Source organism: Salvelinus alpinus, chromosome 17, assembly GCF_045679555.1.
Source record: "Salvelinus alpinus chromosome 17, SLU_Salpinus.1, whole genome shotgun sequence".
NCBI classification, from domain to species: Eukaryota; Metazoa; Chordata; class Actinopteri; order Salmoniformes; family Salmonidae; genus Salvelinus; species Salvelinus alpinus.
This window is the reverse complement of record NC_092102.1, coordinates 17,701,781-17,725,225: the sequence shown is the minus strand read 5'-3', so window position 1 is coordinate 17,725,225 and position 23,445 is coordinate 17,701,781. Positions and strand designations below refer to the sequence as shown.

Sequence of the window (23,445 nt, the reverse complement as noted above, 5' to 3'; positions counted from 1 at the left end):
AACAGGTTGCTGGAATAACCATAGGATTCGCATCATCTGTGTACTGTCAACATTCCCCTCTCTCTGACCTTCTGTTCGCAAAGAGTTAAGCAGCCGCTGCCACGTGACTCCGTTCATTGAGGTTATGGCGATGCGTTTGAAATAAGCTATAACTCAGTTCATATAAATAGTCTGCCTAAAGCCCCTAGTGGATTAACCATAGGCTATATTGGAGCTGTGTGATTTAGTATAGGAAGCTAGAGGATGGTAAAACGTAGGAGGCAATCTAATGAAGATGTCAAGTCTCTCTTTGACCGCATACTGTTTCATGTGCCCCTCCATGACGCTATTTTGCGGCCCCCTATTTCAACATGCAAGCTTTTAAAAGGGATGTAAAAACACATTGGGAAATGGCATGTTTTCCTGCGGCACACCAGATAATATGCCTGCTCTGCTTAGGTCCAGCGTAGTAGAACAGAGCAGAGCAGAGGCAGAGCAGAGGCGTCATCTGAAGTACTGGTCACTCCAGACCAGAGAAAATGCAGAGAACAGAAGGGACTGGCCTCTCTCAGGGGAACATACTTGGACCAGGTTCTCTGGCCCTGTGCCTGTAGGCTCTGAATTAGTCATCTTCCAGCAGATGTTTGCCATGCCCACTGAGAGAAGACTAGTTGGATTAGTGGGAGGTATGGAGACCTGTGCTGCACAGGAGGTCTCGTGTGATTTTGCCTCCAACAGATCCTCTATCCCAACATTCAATCAATCGGCTCTCTCTCACAACTACAGCAGTGTTATAGCGATGATAACTAAGATCTTTGATATTGGTTCATTGATATCACATGTGACATGCTAAAACTATAAACGAGAGGGCCTATGGAGGTGACATAAAACGTGTCACGCTTAAAGTCATTAAGGGTTGCGTCTTCTTTGAGCTGTGTCTTTGTGTACATACTTGACAGTTGTATCAGGTTGACATGAGAGTTATGAGTGACAGATTGCTGCAGTTTTATGGAATGTGTCTGAAGTGAAATGTCTCCCCTGACAACCGGACTGCTCAAATGTTCCCAAGAACGTACTGTATCTTGCCCTGGACACAGCAGTTCCAGGTGAGTCAAAATTGCCCACCCACTAGCACCTTCACGGCGTATTGTCTGGATTTATTACCAAGTGGATCAGGAAATGGGAGGCTGGGGTTGGGTCCCTAATGGTCACCGATAGCAGTGGGGATTTCAATCATGGACTGAAGTCTCCATACTGTCACAGACCTGCTGTGAGAGTTACTCAAATAACATTGATTCATCCAATAACTGTGTGGCATGACAAGAGAGACATTTTAAGGATGAAGTTGGAGTAGCTAAACATGTCCAAGGAGGACTCAATGTGATGTTTAGCTGTTGACTCAACAGTAAAGGAGAGAGATCTTACTGGAGCTGGATGGGTTCTGGTCCACAGGCACTCTGGGCGTTCTGGTTCTAGAATGCTGAATCATATGTAACCCAGACCAGGCACCAGGCATCTGTTTCTGATTTGGCCCATCCCACTCACACACTTTCACTCCCCTCTCCTCCTCCTCTCTGTCGTCCTGCTAGGCAGGCGATGGGAGCGGGGGCAGCAGACTTCCCGGTTCTCATCCCTCACAGGGCCGGGCTGGAGCTGGGGAAGCATCAGGAAATGCGTCAGTCTACTGAAATATTAAAGAGGATGTTGAGTAAAGGCCATCGAGGGATATGGCCCGTGCTGAGGTGGCTGACCGGAACCTATTTGTGGGTTCGATTACAGGCTCAAAATGGCTAAAAACAAAGAACTTTCTTCTGAATCTCGTCAGTCTATTCTTGTTCTGAGACATGAATGTATCATGACACAAGGCGAGACCCAGATGCAGACACAGGTGGCAGATGGTTGGAGTCTTACAATGTGTATTAATCCAAAAGGAGTAGGCAAGAGAATGGTCGTCGACAGGCAAAAGGTCAAAACCTGATCAGAGTCCAGGAGGTAGAGAGTGGCAGACAGGCTCGTGGTCAAGGCAGGCAGAATGGTCAGGCAGGCGGGTACAAAGTCCAGAAACAGGCAAGGGTCAAAACCGGGAGGACTAGAAAAAGGAGAAATGCAACAAGCAGGAGAACGGGAAAACCGCTGGTTGACTTGGAAACATACAAGACGAACTGGCACAGAGAGACAGGAAACACAGGGATAAATACACTGGGGAAAATCAGCGACACCTGGAGAGGGTGGATACAATCACAAGGACAGGTGAAACAGATCAGGGCGTGACAGAAGGCTATTCCATGCGAGAAATTGCCAAGAAACTGAAGATCTCGGACAACGCTGCGTACTACTCCCTTCACAGAACAGCGCAAACTAGCTCTAACCAGAATAGAAAGAGGAGTGGGAGGCCCTGGTGCACAACTGAGCAAGAGGATAAGTGCATTAGAGTGTCTAGTTTGAGAAACAGACACCTCACAAGTCCTCAAATGGCAGCTTCATTAAACAGTACCCGCAAAACACCAGTCTCAACGTCAACAGTGAAGAGGCGATTCCGGGATGCTGGCCTTCTAGGCAGAGTTCCTCTGTCCAGTGTCTGTGTTCTTTTGCCCATCTTTATCTTTTCTTTTTATTGGCCAGTCTGAGATATGGCTTTTTCTCTGCAGCTCTGCGTAGAACGCCAGCATCCCGGAGTCGCCTCTTCACTGTTGACGTTGAGACTGGTGTTTTGCGGGTACTGTTTAATGAAGCTGCCATTTGAGGACTTGTGAGGCATCTGTTTCTAAAACTAGACACTCTAATGTACTTATCCTCTTGCTCAGTTGTGCACCGTGGCCTCCCACTCCTCTTTCTATTCTGGTTAGAGCCCCTTTGCGCTGTTCTGTGAAGGGAGTAGTACACAGCGGTGTACGAGATCTTCAGTTTCTTGGCAATTTCTCGCATGGAATAGCCTTAATTTCTCAGAACAAGAATAGACTGACGAGATTCAGAAGATTTTGAGCCTGTAATCGAACCCACAAATGCTGATGCTCCAGATACTCAACTAGTCTAAAGAAGGCCAGTTTTAGTGCTTCTTTAATCAGGACAACAGTTTTCACCTGTGCTAACATAATTGCAAAAGGGTTTTCTAATGATCAAATAGCCTTTTAAAATGATAAACTTGGATTAGTTAACACAACGTTCCATTGTAACACAGGAGTGATGGTTGCTGATAATGGGCCTCTGTACGCCTATGTAGATATTCCATAGAAAATCTTCCGTTTCCAGCTACAATAGTAATTTACAACATGAACAATGTCTACACTATATTTCTGATCAATTTCATGTTATTTTAATGGACAAAAAATTTGCTTTTCTTTCAAAAACAAGGACATTTCTGTGACCCCAAACTTTTGAACGGTAGTGTACATCACAGAAGACTGAAACATGACAAAACTGTTTGACATAGAAACATCGGATTTTTGTCTGGGTTTTTGAAAGAATATTTATTAATGATGATGAAATTATGAAAAATATTCATAACATTCCACCCATGAGGCCAAAGAGGGTGCTTTTGGTCATTTAATGCAGGAAAGGGCTACTGGGTGGGTCTGTTTTACTCACTGATCATAGAATATCTTTTTTAGTTTAGTGTGATGGATGAGTTGACTATCACACTATAGCCTACAATCAATTTACTTGTTTATTGACCCTTCATTGGCTAAGTGTCAGCTTTGTCCTTCAGTGAAGTCATTAGCTGTTGTTTTCTCCGTCTTTGTTGATGCTCTTTATTGGTCGGGGGCCTCATTTAAAAACCGTGCGTACGTACTAAATACATAAAAATATAACTTGACGTGAGAATGTGCTCACCAGTGGAGGCTCCTCAGAGGGGGAAGGGGAAGACCATTCTACTCAAAGAGAGAGAAAGAATAGTTGAACAGTTTTTAACAAATACATTTCTTCAAAAATTAAGGAGATGCAGCAGAGAGGGAGAGAGAGAGCTAGCAAGCTATATTTAGATGTATTTTCCCTTTTTCTCTTACTTATTTGAGCTAATGCAGCTAGCTAATTCCCTTGCCAAATAAAGCATAAATTACAGATAAAGATGAAAACATTCTGCTAATACAGTAAATAGACTGGTAGTTTATGTAAAATATTTTACATTATGGGTAGGCTACAGTATTACTGTACGTGTGACAGGAGCGCGACATCATTGCCTATTTAATCTTAGAGCCTATATCAAGGCAGGACATAGAAACTCAATAATCTATTGATAAACTAAATACTGAACTGAAATGTGTCTTTTGCATGCCGTGGCCTAAATAATGCCAATAGTTCCAAGTTATTCAGCAAATAAAGGGCGTTGTTGTCCCCATAAAAAAGTGAATGGAGCCGTTTTCCAGGTGGAGTGTTTATGCTCATTCACGCCCGCACAGTTTTATGACAGGTCTGATTTATAAAGGGAAACATGCCTATGTATTGCATGCGCCAAGTTTATAGATCTCAATATTTTTGTATGTGCGTCAACTTTTCAGAAATGGCGCACGCAGATATTTAGTGTGAAATTTACGCAACTGTTATAAATGAGGCCCCTGGTCTCTAGAGGCTGTGGTTTGTAGTGGAGCCCAGCGAGCCATGACTGACTGAAGCCTGCCTCTCTGTTTGTAAACTGATGCTCCGTTGCTGCTCTGCTCCTTGTTCATTTAGGCTCCACTGGGACTAGCAGGAATGCTACAGAGAGAACTATTCAATGCTATTTTCCAGCATTGTTAACTGAGGAAATAGATCTTCCATTCTCTTTCATTCCATGATTGTGATGCCAAGTGTCAAGGTAATTGGTTCTATTGTAAATGCTCCCCATTTGCCTCAAGTTAGGCTTCCTCTCAATAGACTACTCCAGAACATGTTTCTGAAGAAACCGCTACTGACTAGAAAAATCAACAATGGTGCAATGCTCCCCTTCTCTCTCGAGAAATGAACAACAAACAAACAAAGTCCTGCCTCAGAGCTTTCACACTTACGGTGGCAGCCAGCCAGGGTCTTACCAGGACCAGGCATGTGTGAGTTCACAGTTCACACAGGGGCTTGATCAACAACCTGGTCCCCCGCCCACTGGGGAGGGAGGGATGGAGTCATAGCATGGAGAGACGCAGGACATATGGTGACGTCAGGGGGAAAGTGCTGACTACAGGGTTGGAGGAAACACCTGGGGGAAAGAGGGGACAGATTGACATGGCCCAGACCCACCAGTCACCTCCACTGTTATCTCTGTGTCTGTGTGTGTAAACAGTTCTTCTCACGTGAGGTCTGAGGCGGGCAGCATACAGTGAATGAACATATTTACACAATCTGTATGACATAAACTGCATAAGACTGTTGTTAGTGTTGGAATTAGTTTCCAAATGCAATGTATTTTGAGCATTTCTTTCCTATCCCTTAAGAACTGGACCTGTACAAACCTTCGTTTTCGCTATTACAAATCTGCTCAGTAAGAAATGGTCAACAATAATCAGACATAATATGACTCTTTGTGAGGACAACTCTCTGAAGCACAGACACTTAGTCTTTTGTTTCTGCGAGCCACATCTCCGACTTCTCAGACAGGAAAGAGCTGAATGCTTCACACGTCTGGTATGTCTTTCTAGTGCGAGCCAAGCTGCATGTTTAGCCCACAAAAATGCTGGGAAGACTCGCAGGCTCAGACTCAGCCCCGCTAGGCAGCACTGACTGGACATCATGGTGGGTGTCTAGGAAGGGATTTTTACTGGGGGAATTCAGTCAGTAATTTCACTGAAATATCAGGATTTTTCTTAAATGTTTTCACTCAAATGTCAGGAGTTAGGATGTGAGGATCAGCTCAGATACTTGGACCAGACCAGTGCTCCTTTCATTTCTTTCTGCAGTTCACCCAGTCCATTCACTCAGAGAGAGAGAGAGAGAGAGACGGGTTTGGTGGGCTGCTGCCCAGAATAAGGCTCAGACTCGAGGAGGGCTGCTGCCTTGTCTGTCTGTGTACCTCATTGTCTCCCACTCTACAACGGGACATTTTCTAGGGCCCTATTCCCACTACCAGAGATGAAGGAGAGTCTGAGGAGCAGAGTGGCGATAGAGATTTGTACTTTTCAATTCACATTACATTCTTGCCTTCCCATTGTTATGGCTGGCAACGCAACATTCTTGGTCCTTAGATCAAATTCCCTGTAAATATCACAGTAGCCACTAGCCAGTAAGCACAAACTATTTAACAATCCAAGCAACTTTTGTACTAGAATATATTTCAATATGAATAATGCAACCAAACCATATTACACTCTTGAATAATGCAACAGTCCACAAGCATGTGCAGACAATTAACGCTGCAATATGTCATTTTTTGGGCGACCTGATCAAATTCACATAGAAATGTGAGCTATAGATCTGTCATTCTCATTGAAAGCAAGTCTAAGAAGCGATAGATCTGTTTTATGTGCTCAATTTCTATGATTCCCGTTCTTACATTTATTTTTTGTGTCTTACTTTCGGTTTTGTATACAAGCTTCAAATAGCTGAAAATACACTATTTTTGGTTATTGAAAAAATATTCCACCGCGTTTTAGATGGTACAATCATTATCTTGCTTGTTTTGTCACATAAACTGAAATTAGACTAACTAAAAAATCCAGACTCTTAAGAATACAGTGTGGTGTCTGCCACAGTCAGACTAACCATCCTGTACGGTAACAGGCATATTTTAATGCTATTCGGAAATAGGCTACTTCACAACCACTACATGCTGAGAGAGAGGCTTCTTAATGGTCCGTGTGTGTAATGACACAAAGCGATGTGCTGACAGCCTTTGTTGCCCAGCTCTGCTCCCTGTCTGAAGTGGCGTTTCCCCATGGGCTGTGGCCTAATTGCACGACCCCAACGGTGACTGAGGAGGGGGGTTAGCAGCACTAGCTGCATAATGCATAGCTTTTGACACCCAGCAGCTGCCTCAAATAATGATAGCCAATGATAAGGACCTCTGTTGCCTTGATTATACAGGAAGGATTCAGCATATTGAGATGAGATTTATGGATCTCTAACCAGTTAATATTAGAGGTTTGAGGTTATGTCAGAGCTATGGCAAGTTATTTATTTTCTTGAATGTAAATTGCAGGGATGTTGCCATCTGCTGTGTTTCTTTGTTTTTTCTGCTCTCGCACACCCACACACGCACACACACACACACATTCAGTGAAACTGGCCCTGGCTAATGAGGACAGCATACTACACTAATTGGTCATCTGGTTGGTAATATGGAGCCGTTGAGCAATCTTGCCATTCGCCGAGATGTATGGGAAGATATTGTACTGTGTCCATGTTGAGATGAGAATATGACATATTTTCATTGTTCAGTTACAAGCTGTTGCCTGATGATTCATACTGTAATACGTCTGTAATAAAGTGGCATTTTGGCACACAATGTCCATTAATTCATGGGAGAATGTGTCCATCCTGTTGCCCCTCACACTATCTAACATTACATGATATAACATTATAGTGTAAGGGGCAACAGGATGGACACATTCTCCCATAGTCAGCACCACCACCATGCTCTGTGGGATTTCCAACATGACTTCACCACCATTATGACATAATACCAAGGTCATGTGGCTAGTGCTGTGAACTCTTGGTGTATGCTGGCAATATTCCCAATCATTGTTTCTCGGTCAGTTCTGTGCTGTGTTCCACTCCAACTGCCAATTAAACATACTGTTGACAGGATGTTCAGGAGAGTGAGTGGGCAACACATAGCTAGCCTGGTCCCAGATCTGTTTGTGCTGTTTTGTCAACTCTTAGGGTCATATTTCACACCAAACATTGTGACAATGCATGACCATAGAAGTTGGCAAGTCAGCCCAAACCGATCTGGGACCAGGCTAAGCCTAACACATAGGATAGCAATTGGAGTAGCAACCAGATTCAGGCAGGCTTCTGAATCAATAAATATGCATGACATATTCCCCTCCGAGCATTATAGTAAGTGGGTCCATTATGTATGCTTGAGTGTATGTCATCAGTTATTGTCAGATAATCCCATAAATCTCCAGTGGCCTGGTATCCTGGTGTCCAGTGAAGAGGACAGGGGACGGACTGTGCTGACCAGACCTGGACTGGACACGTGGTTGGCTAGAGCACTTCAGAGAAATTAGAGTTGTTGTGATTTACAACCATTAGCTTAATCCATGCAAATCTGATCCGTCAATTACTCTACAGGAAGCAGACCACAGTGTCCCTGTGCAACTTCATATGTGTTGCTGTATGTGCAACACGCTATCACAGCTTAGACACAAATTACTTATTTGAAATTCGTGACAGGCACACAAAAAAAGTAAACTTTTTTGTGTGGGTTACAGAATTTTCATCACAACACATTTCGTGTGTATTACATGAATTCCAGTTTGTTGTGGCTAACATTAGCTAGGCTAGCTAGGTGGCAAATGTTAGCTAGGCTAGGGGTTAAAGTTAGGGTTAAGGTTAGGTAACATGCTAGATAAGTAGTTAAATTATTAGGGTTAGGGTTAGGAGTTAGGTTAAAGAGTTAAGGTTAGGGTTCAGGGAAGGGTTAGTTAACATACTAAGTAGTTGCAAAGTTGCTAAAGTTGTCCATGAAGAGATTTGAAAACGCAACCTTTGGGTTGCTAGACATTTGCATTATACACCCACCTATCCTCCCAGACCAAACTCCCTCATATCGTTTCTGTCTTAAGTAACATATTTTATCTGTGATTGAAATTCATTGTATACAAAAGTGTGTACTGCACAATTTTTTCTGTGTGCCTGTCACAAATTTCCAATAAACAATATATTTCACAATAATCTGTGATACTGGGTTGGTGGACAAGCTCCAATGGTAGCCGGAGGTGTCAAACTCTCAAGAAATAGCTTAAAAGTTGTAGAAACAATGAAAACTCTTACTATAATTACAAATTGTCCTGCTGCTGATGCTGCTTAGTGACCAAAACATGGAGCCACAGGCTCCATCAATGATGTTGATGATGCTTCTCTGAAAGCAGGAAACTGACACACCTGCCTTGACCAATCACTTCTTTCTTAGGAAGGAAGGATCCCACAGGTCAGTGCTCTGACGGCCTGCTAGTGCTACTAGCCCCCACCCCATAGAATATAATTGAATTACTAGAATGGACATTCCCATTCAAGTTAACGTTTTGTGATGCATTGACCGGCAAACTCATTGAATGTAATTGTCATCGTCTGAGGGGCTTCTCCAGTTCTAGTCATTCCATTTCTATGCCCCAGCCTCAACATCTCCCCTGGCCTTCTCCTGCCCTCCTGAGGCCTTAGCCAGAGGCTTATCACGGACGCCTGCCAGCCACACGGCCACAAATCCCAGCAGATTCCCAGATAAGCCCTGGTGCTCTGGTGCTGTCCTCTCCGACAGGCACTCCCCAGTGTTTATTCCCCCTCAGTGAGACTGACAGCCCTGTGTTAGCAGTCAAATCCCTCAGGGACAAGAGAAGAATGGCTGCCTATCAGATTATCCAAACAGTTCAGGCGGTCAGAAAAGATGCTTGTAAAAGTAACAATAGAACAACAACTGAAGAAAGAAATGTGGTCTTTCACAATAAGTTAGACATGGAAAGGTTGGGGATTTTGTGGGTCTGAATGAATCTTTGGTTATTTTCTCTGAAATATCGTAGAGTATGTATCTGCCAAGTAGCAGTAATATATAGACATCTGCCTGAAAGCTGTCCCCAAGTTACAGCTTTGAAATATTAGCGGAAAAGGCTGACACAGGAAAGAACATTTTTCAAGATCCAGCTTGGATAAGAGAATGAAACATGGTCTTTTCATAAGACCTTTTTCAATAAAAAAAGAATGCTTAGGCCTGTGACATTTTGGTTGAGATTTTAAACCATATTTCAGGATAATAATAGTGTTTCACATATTATTGTAGCACTGCATCAATCATTAATTGTTAAAGTGTGGTACTGCAACTGCATAGGTCACTTGCCCTATGAATCTGTCTGTCAGACATTGTCTCTGTCTTGAACAGCTGCTAAAATTAGATGATCCAGATGTTTTGCCTATTTGTATGGCTTACAGTGCCCTCGGCTAGGTTAGAGTTGGCCATGATGCTACTTCCATTATTCAGGCATCACAAAATCTCCAAAAGCGTAACGGGCGACTTCACATTGTTTGAAAAAGCAATGAAGTAGCCCTTGTATAAAACTTGAGCTCTATCTTTTGATCTCAGTCAAAATGGTACAGCTCTTTCTTCTGACTCTCTTCCTATTTCTTTGACATAATCAGATTTAGTTTTATGATATTATTGACAGTTTAGTGCTGTCATTTGTTGTACTACAGTAAATCTTCATAAAAATATGTTCCCTCTCTGAACAGAGGCTTGTCTCTGCAGTCTTGGTGGTCATGTACTAGACCAGGAAGTCAAGACAGACATATTCTGAAAAGAGCGGGAAAGTAGCTTCTGTACCGTAGCTTCCCTCAACTTTTGCCGCCAGTCATAACAACAGTGCTTTGTCTCTCGGACTCGCTCAGTGGATCTGTGGAGACATACAGGATGGCTTTGTGTTCTTTGGCAGCTATTTAGCTCAGCCTCACTCACCCAGCCAGGCCATCTCTTTGGTTGGTTTTCGTGAGGTCTGAGCCTTCTGTGTGATGGGGCTATCCCAGTCACCCAGCCAGTCCATTTGCATGGCGGTTCATGAGTTTGTGTGGTCTGAGCCCTCTGGCAGGCCAGGGGCAGCTGCTCTATCCCCAGGGGTTAGGACACCCTTTCAGGTTCACATCCGGGTCACAGCAACAGTTACATGGTGACTAATTAGGCTATTAAGTGCCAGAGATTTATTAGCTGTAGTTCCTCCAGATTATAGGAGGTAATTGATTGGTGTGTGATTAAAATGTATCGTTATTGATTCATGCTAAATGATACCTTGCTTTGTGCATTGATGGACTGCGTGGGAAGGACAATGAGGAGCCTGGGGAGTTAGTGAGGCATTACCTGTCTGTGTTTCTTGAAGTACAACCCCATGCCAAGCAGTAAGACAGTTCATTTAGTATTCTCTTGTTGGCTCTGGGTGCCGAGATGATTGATTTAGAGACCTTTCGGCATTGAAGTCATGAAGAATTTACTGTGGATGTAAACAGCATAGCCCTCCTCCACACACCTGCTATACTGAACAAAACTTGCAATTTATTATTCATGTAGGGCTTGGGTAAAGACTAAATGTCACTGTTGCATTTTCATAGATTTTCAAATTGATCTCAGTTGAGAGAGTCTTCTTACAGACGTATTTATGAATCTATAAATGCTCACTGTCTACTGACTAGCCATGTGCAAATGAACTGCTGGAGTTGAGTGTTGTTTTCTGAATTTCTTGGACTGTTTTGTAGAGTTTGAACAATAACCAGACAGCTTTGGCAGCAGTATGGCAGTAAGGCCAGGAACAGAACAGAGTTCTCACGGGCCAGAGGGGGCTTATTTGGTTTGAATGTCTCTGTGGAAGAATGTGTGTCTGTTCTCTCTATGGGCATATTGAGAAGATGGGATGCATGTGGTCAGATTAAATGAGAATGTTCTCCTCAGCTCAGCTCTGGAGCTGCCTGTGAAACATTGGTTGTTGTTGGACGCGACCAGAGCTAACGTCTCTCTTTCTCCCAGGGAGGAACAGAAAGTATGTGCATGCCACGTGTTGTTCAAGGCTCAGCAAGTTACTTGGAGTTCCATGTGTTACTTTGTAACGGTTCTCTGACTAACGGCGTCCGGAGCACCTTGTTTTGGTTTAAAAAAGGAGGCGGTCCCAACAGATTCACAGCTTCTTATCCAATAGGACATTGCTAAAATGTTACAGGACAGTGCTAGCCAACACCCTGGGTCCTCTCTGACACCCAATGAATGCACTATGAAGTTCAAAAGAAAACTAAAAACTTTGAAGATATTGGACTTTCTTAGATGATTGCGTTTGCCAGTGTAAACACTAACTCATCATTTAGCTTCAAATGCAGCATATTGTCTGAGTGTGCTCAACCAGTCCTAGGTGGAGCCTTTTGTAAAGCTTTATGTGTTTGAGTCATTGCCATGGTTTGAGTTATGGGGCTTATAGGGAAGCGTCATAGATGAGATGATGGGTATGGGAGGTATCCTAATGCTGGGCTAATCCAGTATGCATGTGTATGGGCTGTTGTCCAGGGGAATGGTAGTCAGCAGGGAGGCAGCAGTGAGGCAGCAATGAGAAGGGCGGAGGCGCAGAAAGCAGACGGTCAGAAGTTCATCCTCAGCAAGAAGGCAGTTGGTTGGTCGTCTAGGTCAGACACAGGCCAGCCCATTGGAGGGGACGCCATGATATCTTCAGTAAAACCCTGTTGATTTTGGAGAGGTCAGTGTGCAGTCAGGCGAGGAAAACATTACCAGGAGCCAAAAAACGAGCCCCCGTCTCTACACTCCTCATCCTCTTTCCTCCAGCCTGCCATCCCAATCCAGACAACATTCTGGATTAGCAAGGTTGGGGAAAGAACTTGTCCTTAGCACACCAAACCACTTCTAATTCCAGTTCCAGAGAAGAGATGAGATATCACTGTTTAGAGCTTCTCTGTCAGGCCAAAGTGAGCTCAGCTGGTCTTTGCATGCGAATAAGCCTCACATCCCAGTGCGTGTCTATGGGGAATCCGTGTGGGGGAAAATACAGCACATGCTGTGTTGTTTTCACATATATTCACACGCACCACTCAGGTTTGGTGGACAGTAGACTGACTGCTTGCTGTGTCCAATCTGTCAGTCTCAATAGGTGTGCCAACTTCCAAATCCTGCACTGGCATTTGTGCTAGCTAGGCACAGTGGCCATAGATTGCCGGCTGGGCATAGCATGGCAACTTTTGTGGCACGTCTGGCCTAGTGTCCTCCCTCCCCTCTGCAGTGGAAGACAGACAGACCAGACGTGGTTGGTAGAGAATGCCTGTGCGGCTTGTCTCCCGGCCAGGAAGTTAACTGGTCTATTAGATGATGGCGCTGCCCAGATGAATCCAACGACTCAGTGCCAATTTTAGAATGTGAGACGGAATGTACTGTTTATGTGGACTCAAAATGAGCATAATTTCTCACTCTTATGCAATCTGCTCTCATATGATGCAGTCTGACAAAGAAATCCAAATGTTGTTTATTGCAGTGTTGTAGTGTGTTTTTTTAAACACATAGTTCATTCCCTTGACCGACAGTAACCTTTTCTCTCTGTGTCTCACAGCTAAGGAGAGAGGGGCAAAAGGGGCGTGGAGGGATTCTACGTTGTGCTGTGTCCTGTACGTAGACCTACAGCAGTGTGACATGGTGGTGACACACACATGGTTGACACCTTAGACACCATGAGCCATTGTAACCATGTGACAAAACTGAGGTCAGGGCTTAGGCTACACGCGGTAGAATCAATGCCTCGAAAGACAGTAGCACGCTCTGTCTCCCAGTACGGTGTAATCAAAGCATAGAGTAATTCTCGCTTTGCAGATGTGTCAGGTCTACGAGGCCATTAGTGCAGAAGTGTGTGTTCAGGGCCGTCTGAGGGTAACGCAGCAGCACTATGATGTAGTCTAGTGCACTGAAGTGAGCAATGTTTTACAGTGGGTTTTTATCGCAGCACTCTCAGAAAAGAAAGCATTTGCGGCCAGAGGTAGAAATATAAGCCTTCAAGAGGAAAGAACACGAGTTAAATGAGAGCTCGGTAACTTGAGGGTTTGTAAGATTGAAATAACATGCTGAAGATACTGTAGCTACTGCACGTGTTGGGGTAGTAAGGTATTTTGTTTGCATTCGAGGCAACTATTTTGTTCTGCTCTGAAAATAGGTTAGGATGAATTTGTTTAAGAATGGCATAGTTGACATAGTTGGGGGCATCTGTCTGACCCTGCATCACACAGTGGCTGAGCAGAGGTCTGGGCAAGGCATGGGGTGATGAGGTATAAGGAGACAAGCAGCTAGCTAAGAATAACCCTGGATACAATTTAAGGCCAAAGGGAAGGGAGTACAGGCAATACACTCAGGGACAGAGACACATCCCCCCCATCAACCACCCATTCAGCCAAGCACAAGGGTCTCAATCAGAGCTCTAATGCAATCAATATTCCGACAAAATGCTGCCGACCCCCAGAGAGGAAGTGCCTTCGACACAATAGGGCCCTCAGACAGACCAGGGACCCGCCGTCCCCAGACCCCCTCCCACCCCCCACCCCCCTTTCCCCCCAAATAGCCCACTCTCCTCCCCACTAACTGACTGGAAACACCCTCTCTGTCCCCTGTCGTATCAGATTATGTTAACCCTGTCAGATAATGTTCCCCTAATGTCCCCTTTTTTCTACATGATGATTTTTAGAGCTATCAAAGGTGAAATATTGATGATGGCTTATTGGCTCCATTTCTAGAGCAATAAAATAAACTGGGCAATGGGCAGCATACAAGTATACTCACGATTGATCAAACAGTCCAGTTAGTGATTACAAAGGATCACTTGAAGCTACTGCTCTGTTCAGTTTCACAGCTGTTCTCTCTCTCATTTGTATGCTGGGCTGTCTGAGGGTGTTCATTGGTTGATTGGGTCCCCCATTGGGGGGCGGGTTTGGCTTCCAGTAGGTTGGTGCGTCTCAGCTGGCGCTTGGTTTGGTTGTGGCTCAGGTGTTCAGTCAGTGTTCAGGGGTCAGTACCTCAGTTCTTGGTCCTGTCTCTGGCTCGTTCCTCTCCTCAGCAGACCCTCTGCTCATTACACACACAGGGCAGGCCAGGCCACCAGCCACCAGCCACCAGTCAGCTCTGCACCAGGCAAGGCTGGGTGGTACTGGCTCTCCCAACCCTCAACTCTCAGGGGCCTCTGGCTCAGCGGTCTGTCCTCTCTTCTCCTCCATCAAGTCCATAGCAGTCTGGCCCTGCCTGCTTACTAATGACCATGACAGAGCTGCAGAATACATTTGGAAGTTTGGCTGTGTATGGGTGTTCTTATGCATATAGGCTTAATGCAAATGTTCAGCACCACAATACAAATCCTGCCAAGAACCTCAACTCTCTCCAGGGTAGCTGCTGTGTGTATCCAGTTGGAATGAGAAGTGGACCATGAAAGAAGCAAGGGAAAACAAAAGGCGTTTTGTGTTTGGAGTCGTTAGTTTGGCGTAGTAAACATCACCTCAGCCCTTCCCTTCCTTTACCCTGGGGAAGCTCAGTCAGCATGTCAATGGGCCAACAGCAGCCAGAGAAGTGCTTATTCAGCACAATAGTGCTGTTTATTATTTTTCAACTACACACACACACACACACACACACACACACACACACACACACACACACACACACACACACACACACACACACACACACACACACACACACACACACACACACACACACACACACACACACACACACACACACACACACACACACACACACGCACACTGCTCCAGATCTGCAATGTTCCATGTCAGAAAAAAACACTCCCAGATTCTGCCTGCTAGGCCAAGCTAGTACCTCCAGCACTACAGCATTCAGCTGCCCAAATCTGTTAGTGGCTGCTACTGCACTCTCTCGTGTGAGTTTGTTCATGTTTCATCAGACATCAGGACACGCCATTAAAGTGTCCAGTCAAATAGGTCAATGAGTTGGACATAGCACTTCTTTGTGGCATGGAGTAAAGGAACTAAAGACATGTTTATTGATATTGAGTGGCAGTAAAGGTCTGTTGATGACTTATTAACAGCAGTGGTCCATTGATTGGGCTACACAGGCTGTGGTCAAGGCTGTTGTGTCATATAACCTATCCACTCCCTGTGGTGTGACTGTGTGTAGAGTAGGGGTCGACTGACGGACTTCCACAATGGGATCCACCGCAGCCCACTTCGGGAGGGTGGTTACCATGGCAACGGGCCTAGGGGGCGCCGTGTGCATCCATTATGGAAGTCACGTGCAGTGAGACGGGGCGATGGGAGTGAGGGCATGGGGGAGCAGCTGTCCCCCAAGCCAGCCCCCGACCACACGGGAGAAACATCTGGAAGGCTAACAGCTGCAGGGGTTCCAATCCATGTTAGCTCCACTAGGCTACTGTAGAGGAGAGATGTGTTGCCTGCAGGGGGACCATGCTCTAATGCTGGACAATTGACAGGAGAGGCTAGCCCCGCCTTCTATACAGGAGTTTTTCAACTAAAGCCCTTTCCTATCTAGCTTGTCTGTGCTTCACTGTTGTCCTTTATTGCCAATACCAATTGTTAATCAATAGCAACACTATTGATTAGATACTGTAGGAACTAGGAGGAGTGTTTACCGTTCTTCTGTGCTCACAGTCACAAGAAGAACAACTCCTTTTGGAAGTAACTTTGCAGAGAGAATAATCTGCTATTATAAATGGGTCACCGTTTCAGCATCACGCATTGCAGACACATGGGAGAGTGAAAGAAACATGGCATTTCAAGAACACTCACTGTCATGCTGCCTCTCAGAGGCACGAGCAAAAACATAGCTGTACAAAAGCAGAGCTTATCATATTATATTAACAGGGCTGTTTAAAACTGACATCAGCTATTTAAAAAAGCATGAGTTGTTTGCAGTAGGATTACTGGTGGGTGCGGTCAGTAGGCCTAAACGTCTCAAATGGGAATCAGGTAAGGTCATAAAAAGGGGAATCAGTTTAGGTTATAAAAAGGGGAATCAGTTTAGGTTATGAAAAGGGGAATCAGTTTAGGTCATAAAAAGGGGAATCAGTTTAGGTTATAAAAAGGGGAATCAGTTTAGGTTATGAAAAGGGGAATCAGTTTAGGTCATAAAAAGGGGAATCAGTTTAGGTTATAAAAAGGGGAGTCAGTTTAGGTTATTAAAAAGGGGAATCCGTTTAGGTTATAAAAAGGGGAACCCGTTTAGGTTATAAAAAGGGGAATCAGTTTAGGTCATAAAAAGGGGAATCAGTTTAGGTTATAAAAAGGGGAATCAGTTGAGGTTATAAAAAGGGGAGTCAGTTTAGGTTATAAAAAGGGGAATCAGTTTAGGTTATAAAAAGGGGAATCCGTTTAGGTTATAAAAAGGGTAATCCGTTTAGGTTATAAAAAGGGGAATCCATTTAGGTTATAAAAAGGGGAATCAGTTTAGGTTATAAAAACGGGAGTCAGTTTAGGTTATAAAAAGGGGAATCAGTTTAGGTTATGAAAAGGGGAATCAGTTTAGGTCATAAAAAGGGGAATCAGTTTAGGTTATAAAAAGGGGAATCAGTTTAGGTTATGAAAAGGGGAATCAGTTTAGGTCATAAAAAGGGGAATCAGTTTAGGTTATAAAAAGGGGAGTCAGTTTAGGTTATTAAAAAGGGGAATCCGTTTAGGTTATAAAAAGGGGAACCCGTTTAGGTTATAAAAAGGGGAATCAGTTTAGGTCATAAAAAGGGGAATCAGTTGAGGTTATAAAAAGGGGAGTCAGTTTAGGTTATAAAAAGGGGAATCAGTTTAGGTTATAAAAAGGGTAATCCGTTTAGGTTATAAAAAGGGTAATCCGTTTAGGTTATAAAAAGGGGAATCCATTTAGGTTATAAAAAGGGGAATTAGTTGAGGTTATAAAAACGGGAGTCAGTTTAGGTTATAAAAAGGGGAATCAGTTTAGGTTATAAAAAGGGGAATCCGTTTAGGTTAGAAAAAGGGGAATCAGTTTAGGTTAGAAAGAGGGGAATCAGTTTAGGTCATAAAAAGGGGAATCAGTTGAGGTTATAAAAAGTGGAATCAGTTTAGGTTATAAAAAGGGGAATCAGTTTAGGTTATAAAAAGGGGAATCAGTTTAGGTCATAAAAAGCGGAATCCGTTTAGGTTATAAAAAGGGGAATCCGTTTAGGTTATAAAAAGGGGAATCAGTTTATGTTATTAAAGGGGAATCAGTTTAGGTTATAAAAAGGGTAATCCGTTTAGGTTATAAAAAGGGGAATCAGTTTAGGTTATAAAAGGGGAGTCAGTTTAGGTTATAAAAGGGGGAATCAGTTTAGGTTATAAAAAGGGGAATCAGTTTAGGTTATAAAAAGGGGAATCCGTTTAGATTATAAAAAGGGGAATCAGTTTAGGTTATAAAACATAGAGCCATATGTTTGGTATTGATTAGGCAGTAGTATGGTTGGAATCCAAATCTAAGTCTGACCTTCCGATATTCCCTGTTCATAGTATTCAGGCATGCTCCTGTTGACTAACAGTAGTAAGAGTAAAGGCTGTGGCAGAGCGAAAGACAAGAGCACGTGGCGTCCTTCCTCCCCTGAGCCTTGAGCCTGCATACTGCGGCCTGTGCCAGCCAACCGGCCTAATCTACAGTACCCATGGCCAGAGGGATGGAGAGAGCAAAGGGAAGGAGAGGGAAAGGGAGCGAGTAGGAGAGGGTGAGAGAGAAGAAGGGAAGAGGAGAGAGGGAGGATTGCGAGAAGGGTGGAGAGAGGAGAGAGGAGAGGGAGAGAGTAAGAGAGAGAGAGAGCACTGTTGTGCGCTGCGGCCTCTATCTCCTCTCGTTCCAATGTAAAACATGTGAGAGATTTGCTGCTGCTTTCTGCTAATATGGAGCTGTACAGTTACCCTCCAAAAGTATTGGCACCCTTGATAAATAAATTGAGCAAAAAAGACTGTATAAAATAAATAATACAAATACTGAGCTATATTGTATGCTCAATAAAATGGGAAAATGATATACTTTTAAACTAATACAATTGCTCAGAGGAAGAGATTTTTTTTAACAAGTAATAACAAAATCTAAAACAAGATAGTTGTCAAAAGTATTGACACCCCTAAAGATTCTTATAAATGAAATCAAACAAAATGTAATCTGCATTAACATTCTACTTTTTAGAGTGAATCTCATCTTTCTCTGGTACTTTTGCATATTTTTTAGCTAGTACTGTAGTTCTGAATTTAACGCTCACGAGCCAAAAGTGGTCACCCAAAAATGGCTTACTACGTCACATATGTGTAGATACAGTATGAGTACCACATCATTGCTCTCTCTCTCTCTCTCTCTCTCTCTCTCTCTCTCTCTCTCTCTCTCTCTCTCTCTCTCTCTCTCTCTCTCTCTCTCTCTCTCTCTCTTTCTCTCTCTCTCTCTCTCTCTCTCTCTCTCTCTCTCTCTCTCTCTCTCTCTCTCTCTCTCTCTCTCTCTCTCTCTCTCTCTCTCTCTCTGCTGTGTGTGCATCTATTAGCTGTCACTCAAATGGCTAGGAGCTAAAGTTTATTGGCTGGAACTTGAATTGCTAGGGGGCTGGCCCACGTAGGGGCTGTGTCCAGCCACTCAGATTCACATCCGTATTTGTATTATTTATTTGGTACTCTCTTTTTTGCTCATCTTTATCAAGGGTGCCAATTCCTTTTGGAGGTGACTGTATGAGCTAAGAGGCAAGAAGAATCGATGATGTGTTTTTTGATTTACACTGACTGACTCAAGTCAAGTGTGACCTTCCCAGTCCCACAGGGTAGTGAGAAAGTATGGGAGGATGTTGAGAATATATGGCTAGAGATGAATTTGTACCTGTTTCATTGAGTTGTTCTGATTATGTTACAGCCCTTCACCTTCATATCCCTACATCACATCACCCTTTCATATGGTCTTGAAGCCATCTCACCCGTTCATATGGTCTCCAAGCAATCTGAGGAAGCCGCCACCGTGCACACCCACAGCTGAGGCTTGTATAAACAGTGGTGTGAGCTAGTGGCTAGGGCAGGGACAGCGGTGGGCCACTGTGTAACCCACTCCCTAAAAGCAGGGCATAGGTAGAGGTCCCATATGCTTTGGCGTGGGGTGGTGGCAGTGACTAGATGAAGAGTTTTTCGGGGTGTGACTGTACCACAGCTCTGCTGAACATCTTGTCACTCTGTTATGTCTGAGCTCAATTGTTTCCAGCCAGCGTCTCGCTCTGTCACTTAACTTGTTAACACTTCCCCAGAGAACTCCCAAACTAGGCCTGTTTCAGCTTGAACATAGCTGTGTTCAGATCCAAGAACATCACTGTCAGTCTAAGATTAATGTTACTTTCCCTTCTCTTTCCAAGGACATGGGAAATGTGTAGTACAGTCACGGTGTATGGAGCGAAAAAATCATTATGATAAATGCAATATAACTCTTCTCTGTACTGATAAAACCTTTTTTTTATTTTTTTTATCTTGCAGAGCAAACATTAATGAAGTGGAGACGGAGGTGGTAGAGATTGAAGTGAAACTAGACAAGGTAAGAAACCTTTGTTTTAATAACCCTTTATCCTCCTCAGGAAGCCTTTTCAACTAGCCTCTATATCCTATTATCCCTGTAATATAAGCCATATTATAAACTGGCTCATTTGGGTCCCTGATGCTCATTGGCTGAAACAGCATTTCAGCCGTGTGTATATCAGACAATACCCCTGGTATGACCCAGAAAAACGTGTTTACTGTTCTATTTATGTTGTTAACCAGTTTATAATAGCAATAAGGCACCGTGGGGGTTTGTGGTATGTGGCCAATATACCACGGCTCAGGGCTGTATCCAGGCACTCCGATTCGTGTCGTGCGTAAGAACAGCCCTTGGCCATATACCACACCCCCTAGGGCCTTATTGCTTAACTAAACCACTGTTGTCCTTCTAACTTTTGGCTTCAAGTGCTCAGTGGTTTTATTTTGATAGAAAGCATGTGATATATCCATTACAGCATATTTAGGAGTTCCTTTTGAGCTTACTGTACATCCCATCTACTACTACACCGATAATGGAATGAGAGTCCAGGCGTATACACTGAGTATGCAAAACATTGCTCTTTCCATAACATAGACTGACCAGGTGAATCCAGGTGAAAGCGATGACGCCTGATTGATGTCGCTTGTTGAAATCTACTTCAATCAGTGTAGACGAAGGGGAGGGGACATGTTAAATAAGGATTTTTAAGCCTTGAGACAATTGAGACATGGATTGTGTATGTGTGCCCATTCACGGGGTGAATAGGCAATACAAAAGACTTAAGTGCCTTTGAATGGGGTATGGTAGTAGATGCCAGGTGAACCGGTTTGTGTCAAGAACTGCAACGCTGCTGGGTTTTTCATGCTCAACAGCTTCCCGTGTGTATAAAGAATGGTCCACCGTCCAGCCAACTTGACACAACTGTGGGAAGCATTATAGTCAACATGGGCCAGCGTCCCTTTGGAATGCTTTCGACACCGTGTAGAGTCCATGCCTCGACGAATTGAGGCTGTTCTGAGGACAAAACGGGGGGTGCAACTCAATAGTAGGATACTAATGTTTGGTATAGTCAGTGTACAGTACTGTATATTGCAGAATTAAAGGATGATGGTGATAGCAGCTACCAATTTAAACCAGTTAACCTGCTACACTGGAGTGCCCCGTTCACACACACACACGCACGCACGCACGCACACACACACACGCACGCACGCACGCACGCACGCACGCACGCACGCACGCACGCACGCACGCACGCACGCACGCACACACACACACACACACACACTGATTAGCAAAGTGGCATGCAGCCCTCCTATCTAGACAACCTGAGTAGGACAAGTAGGCCAGTTGGGGAGTCCTACTACTGTACATTTACACCCATCAGTATAACACTGTATGCTTGTAATGGGATGGCCTGACTTAAACCACTGAGTACTGAGGCGATTAAAAAGGAAAGCATAATCTCACACAGTCGACTTGCTTAATGTTTCAGCAGCTCAGGTTTGTGTGGGCTAAACGTGACGTGGCAGGGCAGGGGGGATAGGGACGAGGACTGACAACATTAGAATGCATTAGACTGGCTTTCAAAGCATCGGGTTACCCTCTAACGAGGAAGCCTGATGCTTTGTGGTAAATGCTCATGATGTCACCAGTCCATCTGTTCCATTTGACCTTGAATTATGTGAGTTATGTGTCTGTGGAGGTTGGTCTGCTGCTTCGCTCTCCCTTCACTATCATCACTGTTGGCATGAGCAATGACCGTGAAAAGTGCAGAATGTCTCAGTTTGACATTATGTGAGGGTATGCGGCTCTTTGGCTCGTCAGATGTCATGATTTGGGTGTTCATATACTGTACGTACTGTACAAATAATGGAAACACTTGAGTAAAAAAATAAAAAAACTTTGGTCGGCAGGTAGCCTAGTGGTTAAGAGCGTTGGGCCAGTAACCGAAAGGGCGCTGGTTTGAATCCCTGAGCCGACTAGGTGAAAAATCTGTAGATGTGCCCTTGAACAAGGAACTTAACCTTAATTGCTCCTGTAAGTCGCTCTGGATAAGAACATCTGCTAAATGACTAAAATGTAAATGAGGGATACAAAGTATATTGAAAGCAGGTGCTGCCACACAGGTATGGTTCCTGAGTTAATTAAGCAATTAAGATCCCATCATGCTTAGGGTCATGTATAAAAATGCTGGGCAGGCCATTATTTTGGCTACCATTTCTATGCCCCCACAGGATGACAATGCTCCCCATCCACAGGGCACGAGTGGTCACTGAACGGTTTGATGAGCATGAAAATTATGTAAACCATATGGGGTGTCTCAGTCACCAGATGGGGTGTCTCAGTCACCAGATCTAAACCCAATCGAACACTTAGGTGAGATTCTGGAGTGGCGCCTGAGACAGGGTTTTCCACCACCATCAACAAAACACCAGATGATGGAATTTCTTGTCCAATAGAGTTCCAGACAGATGTAGAAACTCTGCCACGATGCCTTGAAGCTGTTCTGGCTCGTGGTGTCCCACCGTCCTATTAAGACACTGTATGTAGGTGTTTCTTTATTTAGGTTGTTACCTGTACTTAACTTACATCTTTTGGTATTAATTGTTGAATAAAAAACATGTGAGACCATGTATCAAGTGTTATGCCCAAGGGTTTTCCAGGTTACTCATACTGTTTGGGTTTGAATTTGACTCACCCATGTTAACTCTCACCAGAAGCCCAAATCCACTAGCGTACTATCACAATACACAGAAGGGCATTACTCTACCCGAACATGAACCCACTGTCAAACCACTAATCCTGGCTCTGCCGCCTTTTCTTATCCCTCAGTAGGGAAACAGGTGGGACTCTCCTCTCAACAGAAAACACTGGCAGCCCATTCCTAGTTCTCTCCCTAGGAATTAGCATGAGAGGATATGGTCGGCCGGCCCTGAGTTGAGTCTGGCTAGGGGCTGTGAGGAAATGGCCGTTTGCTTGAGAAGGGTGAGAGAGAGAGAGGGGCTGGCCATGATTCAATGTCTTGCAAATGTAGAAAGAAACAACACACATTGTAGTGAACCATAAATCAGGCTACGTGGCAGAAGTTCAGCTGTCAGAAGGTAAACATTGTGACAGGCCTTTGGTGACTCCTTAGGGTCAAGTCTTCCACCTCTCTTTAGATTCCTATGAATTTAGAAATGTGACTTGTCATCTTGCTCTGTATTTGTCCGTGTGTGGATTGGAAGAGCTCTTTCGGCAGTTCGATTCTGTCCTATCCAAAATGTCCATGTTGCAACCCTAGAGTAGATAAATCAGTTTATAGATGAATCTTTGTGATTGGA

General features: G+C 44.1%; 1 protein-coding gene across 1 annotated transcript in view; it reads left to right on the top strand.

Moving 5' to 3' along the window:
- LOC139542349 (arf-GAP with coiled-coil, ANK repeat and PH domain-containing protein 3-like) overlaps positions 1-23,445 on the top strand; it is a 73,527-nt gene that overhangs the window by 14,220 nt on the left and 35,862 nt on the right. The window contains exon 2 of the mRNA XM_071347670.1: positions 20,080-20,137. Within this exon, the coding sequence (XP_071203771.1) occupies positions 20,080-20,137 (58 nt within the window). The remainder of the gene's footprint in view (positions 1-20,079; positions 20,138-23,445) is intronic.